The 12,431-nt window shown below is 38.6% G+C and overlaps 1 protein-coding gene across 4 annotated transcripts in view; it reads left to right on the top strand.

Annotated features, from left to right (window-relative positions):
* The window catches only part of DIP2C (disco interacting protein 2 homolog C), a 334,539-nt gene that overhangs the window by 298,408 nt on the left and 23,700 nt on the right, over positions 1-12,431 (top strand). For 2 of the 4 annotated variants that reach the window (XM_075082401.1, XM_075082399.1), the window contains 2 exons: positions 3,939-3,968; positions 5,659-5,720. In XM_075082401.1, the coding sequence (XP_074938502.1) occupies positions 3,939-3,968; positions 5,659-5,720 (92 nt within the window). The remainder of the gene's footprint in view (positions 1-3,938; positions 3,969-5,658; positions 5,721-12,431) is intronic. The other 2 variants (XM_075082400.1, XM_075082397.1) reach the window with 1 other exon arrangement.

Raw genomic sequence — 12,431 nt, 5'->3', positions numbered from 1 at the left:
AAGAAAAGCCATTTCAGAACAGGCTATATTTAGTAATGTTACCATTCCAAGTGGAATGGGTTTCAAAGCATTTAAGCCAACGGTAGTTTGGCAAGTTTTAAAGGCATTTGAAAAATTACTAAAGATGGTACTTACAAGCATCACTGCAAAACATGTAATTTTGATATAGAATATAAAGGTACAGGATTGCATCCTTTGAAGCATCTGGTAGTAGACACTGCCAAAGACTGGTTACTGAATTAGGCTGAACGGTCTTTCCAAACTGTCTGGAAGTTTATGGCTAGTGATATTCTGGAAGAGCTTATGGGCTATTCTGTTTTCTGGGCTGAGGAACAGAATGAATTTTAATCCTCAGTCAACAATGTTCCTGAAATTATCATTGTCTCCAATATGTTCCAGAAATGGGTTATGATTTCTGGATTCTGCACACTGCATAAAAATACTTCTAAAGATGTTTGAGTCAATAGCATCTACCTTTGCTTTTTTTCTTCCAAGTTGTATCATCCATAAGACCAGCGTGTGTTTCCTGGAACAACATCTTCCACAGGGATAACTGTGCTCCAGCTTATTCTACGGTCTCTCTGAAATATGCAACTACTAATGACTTTTCTAAACATATCTCAATATTCAGCTATTGACCCTTGCCAGCAAAAAGCCTATCCAGGCTTTCTTCTTGCCTCTAATGCAGCTTGGATGTGATCTTCGATACCTTCTTCACTTCATTTCCAGTTTTTTGGACAAATTTAAGACTGAAGTGTTTCAAGGGGAAGGTATCCTGAATTTTCCAAAAAGCTTGTTATTTCCAAAACGTTGTTACCACCTCCAAAAAGAAGATGGGGGGGGGGGGAGGGGTAAGTACATGTGTATGTGTGTGTATAAAAACTTCATAGCAGAATTTGACCTTTTATTAAAGATTACTCTAAAAAGGAAATCATTGTGATAATCCCTTTGGTACAAAAGAGCCTTAGTCTACCAAGTGAATCTTAATTTCAGGATTAGGATCACTGACAGACTAATGCATTGTCATTTGTATTCATTTGCTTTCAAATTTAGAGCAAATTTTCTATGCTTCTTTTGAGGTAATCATTTTGGACTAGATTTTTAGAGGTGTGCTTTTGAAAATAAATAATTCTCTCCATCTTTAGGCACTTAAATACCATTAATATCTGACCTTTTATGGCTGTATAGGCACAGATAATTGTCCAGGGATTTCTGAGATGAAAAGATTGCATCCAGCATATTTAAATTCTCATTAGCTAGCTTCTTAGCATTCTCTAGAGAGAGAGAAAAATAGATATGAGAAGTAGCCTGTTTCTTACAGCAGTACAGATGGTTCTCTAGGATTTTAGCTAATTTCCATTTAGACACTTGAAATAAACATTTTCATTTTATTCAACCTGCTACTCAATTTCAGTTGAGGAAAAACTTCTAGAAGTTGTACAGTTTCCTTAGTTAACCCTGAAAATGTGCTAACAAATCTGCCCAAGCTAGGGCAGGAGAGCAGGATTCATCTTGCTTCTTTTATGTTACCTTTAAGTTAGATGGCAAGGTTAAGTGAGTTGTCCAATACCCATCTATAGTCAGTAAAACCAAAAAAATACTTCCAGAGAGCGCTTCATTCAGCCGATCTTAGGTGCCCATCTTGGGATGGGCCTTATACTGCACACTTCCTTCTTTGATGGCTGAAGCTATATGAAATTAATGCTTCATTCACTGTCTAGCAAAGGGAACTTTGTTAGGAAATTCAGGGCTTAAAGCTAATGTTTCTTTTTACTTAGTGATCACACTTTCTGAGGATCTTCCGTATCAAAAGTAATAGGGGATAGCTCTGCAAAGAGTGCACTCTTTACCATGCACTTTATCAGAGGTATGATTCTCACTTAGCTGTGTAGTACAGCTCTGGGTGAGTTCCCTCAGATTCTGTGTTTTCCCACCTTTACTATGAGTCATGCCATGAAGATCTTTTCACAGCTCCAGCTGCCGTGCTTGCATACGTGAGATTGTTAAGTGTACATCAAAAATTCTATTTCTGAGCGTCTCTGGAGCAGAATTAGACTCAGAGCAAACATTGAGGCCACATCCTTAGACAGCAAAACAAAACCAAACCCAAAATGGCAGTTATTTTTAAATTCTTAGGACTTCTGTCTGTCTAGTTCCTGGATTTTAACTCTTGGGAGGGAAGCAGGGGAAAGCAGGCAGCTTGGCCTTTGACTTCAGTGGAAATTAGGTACAGGCTGAGTGCTGGCACATGGTCATCCCTACTGCTGACTGTCAGGGTAGTCCTCCGTACAGTTTTGACCTGGAATGTTTTTCCAGACAATAAAAGCCTGGCGTGTTGCAGAGGTTTGCATGGACCAAAGATGGTTCACTGGTGGCAGCCTATGTATGCAGAGATTTATTTAGCCCAAGGGATGGGACTTATGATGTATCCATTTTCAGACAGAAAATTATGTTTGGCCCATTTTATTGCCTTAAATGTTAATTAGCGTGTCCTTAGGAAGTATCAGAAACAACAGAAGTTATGCTGGTTTTTTCCTGTTACCAGCATTACAGGTGCTCTCTATCTCTGTCTCGCAAAATAAATGCACGCAGACAAACTGCGTCAGTCTCTCTGGTCTTGGCTAAGACTCTGCTTCTTTTCGAAACACTTTCGAACAGAGTATCTCAGCTGCAGTTGGCCACTTAAGGCCAATGCTGTGACTTCAGCTGCTGTTTCTCAAGCCCTTCCTTAGTTAAAAGCCATATGAGGCTCTGGAACTCTCAAAGTTCTCTCTGGACCCGCAGTACAGTCACGAACAATGAATTATATAACTGATGGATTTCAGCAGTTCTCCTGCTGTCTTGCAGATGCACTGCAGTGTTCAACCTGGATCATTAGTAATATTTCTATTTTGGGGCAGCAATGTAATAAGCAGATCCATCCTATTTTTTTTAATGCTTCATCTTCCCCCGCATCCAAAATAAAACTATTTTAAGATGCTGGTGTTGCAGCTTCCTGTAATCTTTAACTTTGCTGGAATTCAGAAGTTTGATGAGAGGGATGTGGGATGCCAATGCCCTCAGAGTTGTTTATTTTCACAAGTTGTAGGGCAAGTCCCACTGCAGCCATCTGGTGTTGGGTGCTCCATGTGACAGTAGCAGTTTAGACTAGTCACCACTGTGTTTTGTCTCTTTGCTGCATTATCGTTCATGGTGGTGAACTGATGGGGTTTTACTGGCTTTTATTTTTATTGTTCTTTATACATATTACACTGTTTATCATAGCAAATAGACGAAGAATGAAGAATTCATGAACTATGAAGTTACTCCATTTAGTTATGGTCTTCTAGTAATTAGGTTGTGCATGAAGCCTTGATTTTATTTCACTTTAGGAGCAGGTTTAATCTGTATGAAACAAGGTGTAAGTATCTTTCTCTGTTGTATACTAATTTTTTTTTCCAAGAAGAGAGCTTACTTTTGATTTCCAGAGGACATCGCTTACAAACTTCTGTTAGTAGTGAAATGGCAGACCTGGAACCCCTGTCTCAATGGATGTGCATTAAAATAGCAGGGCCGTAACGTTTACTGACTTCTTCACCAAAAACAACAAAAAAATCAGTATGCTAGACACATGTTTTCCACTAACAACATTGTCTGTAGTGTCCTAAAACCATTTAAGTCTGTTTGTCCAAGGTTAGCAGTCTACAGCTGTCTCTTCTGTTGCTCTACTAAAATGTTGACACCTCATTTTTTTGCTTTTTTTAACCTTTAATGTTATAGTGATTAATTTGTAAGATTCCTGTATTTGACATTGTTTTTCTTTTTATTTTACTCCCTGCTTTTTGCATTCTCCTCTTTTTTTTTCTCCCACCCTTCATTCCCATTTTTTTATTATTATTTTCGTCTTGTGTTACCTTCTTTCCTTCTCTCCCTCATCCCTGCTATTCCTGCTGCTATAGCCTCACAGGCTGGGGAAGCTGGCCGAGCAGGTAGGGGATTTTCATGTTCCCTCAATACCCACCTATCAGCTTCCAACAGTGGGACAGACTAGAAATTGAGTCTGGAGATTTGGGGATTTTCAGATCCTTCTATGAAATTTTAAACAAGTCCATTATAGCTTTATCTGGATGCAGGTTTCATCAAATATTAGCTGTCTGTTTTAACTGTTTCATTCACACTGAAAATAACAAATATCATAGTGATTGTCTTTGATTTTCAAACTTGACTGTTCCATTATTGTATAAATCAATTCAGGCTTAGTTTTATTTTTAAAGAGAACCAATTTTTCCTTGGTTTTGGGGTTCTTTTAACATTGCATATATTTCAAAGAAGTTCTCCACTCAGCACTAGTCTGTTACACTGCTGAGTTTACTAGTAGACTGAAAATTGTGTCGTTAATAGCTAGAGAGGATATTGTATCTTGTATTGTGTATAACAAGCTAAAGAGGCTAACATGCATGTGCAGCTCTGTTACTCTTTTTCTCCTCTGGTGGTGGGTCACTATCAGTACCTGTACAGTAAATATCAATTGGTAGTGGTAACTCTTTCCCCTGTTAGGTATAAAAATCATCTAATTTGGAACTCTGTCACAGTTTTTAGTGCTCAACAAATTGTGGAACTACCAGCCAGCATTGCAGAAATGGAGAATTTAGCCCTAGACATTCCTAGTGTGAAGAATTATACCCCATAATATATCCCAAACAGGGCATAAATCATTGGGAGTCGATACTGTCTGCTGTTTTAATTAGTAAACATCTAAATAACTGACAAAGGAGTTCCTGCACCTGTAGATTGCCAGGGTTAGGTTAATTTATATGGGAAAAAAAAAATTCCAAAGTTCCAGTGTTCCGAAATGAATTTGTGCTTTTCTTTTAGCTTTCTGCTTAGCAGTGATGTGATGTATGTAGCAGAGAAAAGAGCCCTTGACTTTTCACATGATGTTCAGTGGTGATGAGTCTGAAGATTCAGATAAGGGAAAATCGTAGCGGGTTACAAAACTGCAGCACAGCTGTGGGTGGAAGGGCCTAAAAGACTGTATCGTTGCTTGTATGAAAGGAAACTAAAATTAGTCTACTGCTTTTCAAGTAACTAAATATTGTGACGTAAAGCAAGGATTTAAATTTTGCAGTGGAAGACCGAAAAGAAACAGAATAATTGCTTACAGACCTTCAGCCCACATTGGTTCATGTCATGCGTGCTACCTTTACTATCTTTAGCTTCAAGTCTATTCTCTGTTGCATGTATGGAAGACTCTCAGTAAACCATGCTTCACATTCCTGACCATGTGCTTCTGCCATTAAACTGTGTCTCCTCAGCAATTTCTGCGTTCCTTTATATGGCAAAATGTGTTTTATCATTTTTTGTATGTATCCACGTGCTGATTACTTGGCCTTTTGTAGCGAATAAAACCTATGTTGACATACGTTTGGTTAAGTGGTATGTCTGCTTAATGTTTTTCCAAACCCCAAGGTTACAAGTACCTGACGGTAGGTATGTTTTACAGTGCTCTTCCTGATTCTGTAAAGCTGAGCTTGGTTTGATGAACAGCTTAAAAAAAAAACAAACTTGTAATTTGATTAGCATAATTAGCAGTGAAATGAACGTTCAGTTACTTGGTGGGTAAAACTCTTTTCTCCTCCCAGCCTTCAGGTTCTGATTAGCTGATGTTGTTATTTACAGGGAACATCTGGACCAGATCCCACCACAGTGTATGTTGATATGAGGGCACTGAGGCATGACAGGTCGGAACCACCTTTTTCTTTTTCTCTACACACAATTAACTGTTTCTAGAAGAGAGCTACTTCAGCACACCTCCCGGTCCCTGAAAACCTTTGTTATCCTCGTAAATAATTTGTGCTAACTCCTACCAGCAAGCAGACATAGACATAGACATTTTTACTAGTTAGTTAATTAATTTTACCATTGATAAAACTGAAGCATCTGACATAGCCATTGCAAAGACTAACAAAATTCCCTGCTTGTATTGCATATCAGGGTTTCATGACACTTATTTCAGGTGGTGCAGCCTAGCCAGTCCCTAAGAAATGGAGTCCTGTTGGGCCCCGTAGCTTCACGGAGGTGTTTCTCCTGGGTTGTCAGCTATTAGCCAGTGGGGAGACTGTGGGGGGGATTTTGCTGTAATTCTTAGTGCTGCAGGACTATGTGGGAATGTAGCCATTGTGAGCAACCACATTCTGTAACTGAGGGCATTTTCTAGTTCTGTCTGTAATGTTAGATACATATACAAAAAGTGAAAACTAAGATTTACCACTAGTGGTATTAAGGAGATGTCTGAAATCTTCTAGTTGGAGGGAAACTTGTAATTTTATGTGCAATTTTAGAAAATACCCATGCGCATATATTTCAGTTTTCCGGTACTCTGGTCAAAAGGCTAGCAGGTAGTCTCTTTAAAAAAATTGTAACAAAACAAAAAGTTTTCTATTAAATCTGGAAAAGATGAACATTTGACTGTATGCCAGCCCTGGTGCCTTAAAAAAATCATTATCCAAATAGGGCTTTTTTTACCATTTTTCTTTTCTTCTTTTTCTTTCATCTTCTTAAAGGCATAACAGAGAATTTATTCCCCTTAGGTGAATACCAGCTTTGGCTATATCAAAGTGACTGGCTCAGCTTGCAGGGTGCAGACCTCAGGGCACTGCAGACCCTAATTATCCTCTGGTTACTTAAGTCAAATACACATATAGATATTTTCTTCTAGCACATGGAGTTTGGCAGGTGGAAGAAATTAACTGCAAGATACTTGAGTCTCTCACCATTTCTTTATTCCTATTGCACGCACTGTTACCAACAGTGTGTTTGATCTGTCCTTTGGGATACTACTGTCTGCATGACCAAGCCATAGAAAACTTGGTCTTCCTGGCCCAGCAACTGCGGTACTGTGTAGGCACAGTCCATGCTCATACACAACCCAGCGAAAAAAAAGTTTTTTTTTTTAAGAAAAGGCATTATCGTCATGTGAGCTTACCCTCTCTGCATTGCACTTTTGAAGGGAAATTTACTTGAGAAGTTGAATGATTTATATTGTAAAAAAGAAATGAGAAGTGGAGCATTTCTTTACCTAAGAGCAGAGCAAACACAGTGGCCAGGACAGATCTCATCCAGCCTAAAGTGGTCTCCTAGGCTCCTCCTGCAGTCACTGGAAAGGCACGCACACCACCTGTGTATCCCAGCTATCTCAGACAGGCACCAGCATGGGATGAATTGACCTTTAAGGTACCTTTCTTTGTATATTGATAAGGAAGAAAGCTTACATGACTAACTTTGGAAATCAAATGTTTATTAATAAGCAGGGTAAGCTGAGAGTTATTTACGCATAGTGTTTAATCACAGAGCTCTGAAATCGTTGAAGTTAAAGTAGAACATAATGTAGATAGATACATGTAAGCAGCACTGAAGTGCAGGAGAAAGAGTTGTAGCTACAGAGGGGAAAGTAAAAAGCAAGTGTAGATTAATTCCTTATTTGGAATTATTTTTTCTGAGAGGAGAAAGAAATTTATAGAATATTCATTGGAAGGGAAATATATAGAAACAAATATATATATAGAAAGAGAACATAACATTCACAGTTAATAAAAATGATAAACAATAAAAATACATTTGTATATATTTATATAGAGGAATAAGGTTTACTGTTCATGAAAGCTGCAGAAACCATGGGTATTCTATTTCCCTGCCTGAGCATGTCATTGAGAAGTAGGCATCATTATCGAGACCAGACTTCGTAGTGTATTAACTTATATTTAGTGACTAGTTCTACAGAACATGAAAGATGATCTTCCGAGTTGGCTTCTCAGATTGTGCTAATGTAGATTTTAATTTGATGGATTAAAGCTGTGCCTCATTTACTCAGTCCTGTGGAATTTAGAATTAGATGCATGAGTCATAAATTAGGGGAGAAAACAACTTTTTTGACATACTCTCTTCACACTTGCTTTTTCTAAACATTTTAGTGGAACTTAATCTCACTATTGCTTAACAGTAACTGGAAGATTGCTGTACGTAGCCATGAGACTGTATAGTAACAACCCACAGAGGCTTTGCGGATCAACAATATGAAAAATGTACGCTGTACACTTAATGTGAGAAATTTTTTTTCATATTTTATATTTTAGAAGATATTTTCCAGGTTTCTAAAAAGATTGAACATCTTTTTTTTTTTCTTGACATGATAACACTTGCTAGTTGCTGCAAAAAGCAGCATTAGTCTCTTTGAGATTATTCAAATCCTATTCACATCTATAAAAATTATTGATCAGTTTGAATACAACTATTTCAAGCTCATCCAGTAATTAGGTGTTTGCATGCTTCACAACTTATGAAAATGTCATTGTTTGGTAGGAGTTTAGATCAAAATACCTGTGCTATGTACAGTTTGGGTAGAGATCTAGGGGTGGTCGGTTGACTGAACTAGACATTGCCTCCCAGCTCTCATTGGATTTGGATGGTTTCTTTCTTAGGTCAGGTTAGAGTTTCTGAAACACTTTTCTGTGTGTGTCTCTGTGTTGTTTTGAGTCACCAGCCCACTGGCGTAGCTGCTGGGACTCTGCAGCTCTGGCCATAGTTGCCAGCTGAGGGAAATGGCTGGGAGTGGGCTAGCCCGGAGGTTCAGGAAAGTTGTGCCAAGGGGTGCAACCACTTGGTCAGTGGCTGACATCACTTATGATACTGGAAAAAGTCTTGATTGCCTAGCTGTGAGCATCTAATGCAGGTTTAGATGCTACAGTCGCTCCAGCAGGGTCTCCCATAGAGCTTGGGTTGTGTTTGCTAGCACTAATGAGATATCCCAGGCACCCTGTGCTGTCCCAAATGACACCTCTTTTTGGAAACTGAATAACATCCTAATAGCAAGAGTATACAGCTCTGCCCTGCTTTTGGTGACAATGCATCAGTATCATTGTACTCAACATCTCACTGATTTTCTGAAAATCAGAGTGTCCTCAGATGGACAACATAGAATGAGCAAAGACAGGCTAGTCCCACCAGGGCTGTTTAATAAAAAACCAGAAGACTCCTGAGTTAGTACCAAGTGGCTAATATGCCCCGGCACTGCAGTGTGATGCAGTTGAGAGACATTAACTCAGATCCAAAAGGCAAAATAGGTGGATTAATGCTTCACCGTGCATGAGCTGGCCTCACGGCAGGCTGCGCTGGCACAGCACAGCTGGTCCCGGTTGCTGACTCACTGTGCAACTCAGGTCACGTCAACGTGCCCGCGTGCATCTGCAGGGAGGGCAGATGCAACGGACCTCCAGGCATGAGGAGCCTGTCGGGTCATGGGCTGCATTTCTCTGCTGCTGCCTCTGGGAAAACAACTTTATACTCCCCCCAAAAAAAGAAGAAGGAATAGAATAAATATATTCATATTCTTGTCCCGCTGTCTAAACTGCTGGTTTTCAGATCGCTCCATCATCTTTTTAGACCAGTCATGTTCTCCTCAGAAAGCTTTTGAGGTGATTAAGCACAAGATACCTAAAGATGATAAAAGCTGAGAAGTGCTTGGAAGATAAAAAAAAGAGAGACAGACACCCTTTTCGCATCATACCAAAACACCATATACTTGAAAGATGGTGGCTTTTATAACGCATGCTTTTGTAGCAGTAAAGATGTAAATTTAAAGCCCAAGCATCCCTTTTATCCAGGATGTTCTAAAACAATATGCACATGTGTTTACAAAATTAAAAATGTCCAACAAAAAATACATCTCTGATATTAGCATAAAAAATTCACAGGCTCCTCATCGTTAACAGCAGGTTAGTTTTTCATAGAAAATTTATTTATTGGCAAAATGATCCACTTCATCAAACTGAGAATAGACCTCGTGTGTTCCAAAATAGGTCTTCCCTTCACATAGACAAGGCAAAAATATTTTTTAAGTGTTCTTCAGGAGGTGAGGCTGGATTTTCAAATGTTTCAATATATTTGCAAATATTATAAAACATGTTTTTTTTAGAATCATTGAAAACTGTTTTCAAAATGTTACTGTTTTAACCTGCTGGTTTAAATTTTGAAATTACCTTAGATTTGAAACTAAGCTGGTATGAATAAGAAATAAAATATCATTTAAAATGTTGAACTATTTTAACTGCTTTAAATTTTTGCTCAGATTTGTAAAATAGGAATTGCTCTGTCCTTCATATCATGTATATCATGTATATCATGTATAGAGGATTTCCTCAGAAATTTTAATCAGTGCGCTGAAGGATCCATCTGGTGATGGCTAAGGGAGATCATTGATCTTCTCCTAAAGTTGAAAATTCCTACAAATCCTGTAAATATAAACATCCCCTGGCATCCTAATATTCTCTTCTATAGCAAAACCTTATTCATAAATAAAAAAAGATTGTAAAAATCACTTATTTTGACTACAAATTGTATTTAAGCTGATTATTGAACTACATCCATGTTTTGCACCAAACTGGGCAAGAATGAAGACTTTCAACCAGTGTTAGTAAACTGTTTGCAATTTTATTTGATACCATCTCTAGTTTCATATATGCAGGCACCCTTACCGCTCATATCCTCCTGATCCTGTCTTTAAATTCCAGTATTCCCTTTGGTGAAATCATAGGTGCATTAAATGGTCCTTTAAAGTATTCAATTTTATCTAGTTAAGTCTGTATTTTTTTTCAGTAGAGTTAAAAAAGTAAAGAATTTAATTTATTAAACCCTTTTGTGGTTTACTAGATTTCCTTTTGAGCTACGCATAATGGTGAGCTGCTTGGATAGTTTCTTTGGTCACAGACACGGTGAGGCAGCTGGCGCCACAGAGGGAGCCAAACCCAGGTGTAGGATATTGCCAAATAGACTAGAAGCACCAAGATGCATTTGGGTTCAAGTTAATAATTTTTTAGTCTGGCTGTCATTCCACGTGTGGCTTGTGGTATCCATAATCTGTCATTGAAATAGTCCCACTCCATCATTAGAACAATTATTTTAATTTTATTACCCTCTGTATTTATTAAACGAGCGGTTTGTGGAGCTGCACAAATAGGTGTCTTCTCTTCCTATGTGGTCGCTGCCATCTGGAGTGATGCAAATTAGTGTATCTCTTAAAAAGAAGTAACCCTTGTATATACTTATACAATCGATTTCTTAGGAAGTTGGTTTTATGTTGTGCTAAATCTTATTTTTGTTTTGGACTTTGGGGGTATTGAGACATCTCTGAACTTCCATCAGACTTGCTCAGAAATTGTCTCCTTGACAAAGGTGATTTCAGAGAGTCGAAATTCTGAATCTCATTCCCCAAGAAACGAAGGGAACACTTGCAGGGTTTCAAAGATACATGAAAACAGTTACTTAGGATTTATTTTTATAGATTGCTTATACGCTGAGCCCAGTCTCAAATGCAGGCTCTGTCAAAAGGAATCAGTTAAGGCTTTGGCTTCATTTAAATATATTCCAGCATTTCAGACCATGCAGGAAAACGAAAATAGCCTTTTATTCTGGCTGTCAACTGTTTATCATTCTCCTCCATATTTTACTGAAACTTTCATGTTTTGTATACATAGTTTTGGGTAATACCAAGCAACAAAGCCACAGGAGCTTTTTTTCTAATTCTCAAACACTTCTACTCCATCTACCTTGAACAATACTCTTATTATAGGGTTACCAGACAAAAGAAATACTTAGCTAAATTATTACCTAAGCTACAGCCACAGCAGTGCTCTGCAGCACAGTCACGACATGGAGGATAACCATTTTTATAGTCACATAGTAGGGAAAAGAGACTGGGGGGAGATATGTCAGAAGGAAACATGCTAATGGCAAATGGCAGTAAAATAGTTACCTTTGGTGAAACTTTAATGGATTAATCATACTTAAAAGCCATTTACCAAGGGTAGCAAAAGGGAAACTTCAAAGAGTGCTCCTCGATGCACTGGGGAGCAGGGCCTTTCCCAGCTCTTGTAACGGGTTACAGTGTACAGAACCCAGTCACAGGTTAGAGGAAATCCCAGTCCTCAGTTATTTACTCCGTGTGGGTCCAAAGAAGTAGTTAAAATCTATCATTGCCCCCTTTGACACCCAGCCACATTTTCCCTTGCAGTGAGATTCAGTAGGTAAAGTGTGTAGAGTATGTAGAGGATTGAAGTGCCATACACCTGGTGAACTGTTCAAAACATAGACCTCACAAGTAAGTCACTGGCCTCAGAAAGCCACCAGTGCTTTATACACAGCGAACTCATTTGCAAATTGAATTGTCAGGTACTGCCTCCAGCAGTGCTGTTCCTGTCATCCTGAGCTTCGAGGATCTTCTTATATGGGTGGCTCCAATTCCAAGTTTCACGCATCACCCGTGCTTCCATTTTTTTTTGGGGGGGGTGGTTGTCTGTTGCTTTAGCTGTTTGGGTTTTTCTCTGTTATCACAGAAACAGGTTCTTCATGGAAAAATGAAGACTTTCACCCCTGTGAAGTCAGTAGAAGAGGTAACTCAG

This window comes from Phalacrocorax aristotelis, chromosome 2 (assembly GCF_949628215.1).
Source record: "Phalacrocorax aristotelis chromosome 2, bGulAri2.1, whole genome shotgun sequence".
Taxonomy (NCBI): domain Eukaryota; kingdom Metazoa; phylum Chordata; class Aves; order Suliformes; family Phalacrocoracidae; genus Phalacrocorax; species Phalacrocorax aristotelis.
This window is presented reverse-complemented; position numbering and strand designations above follow the sequence as displayed.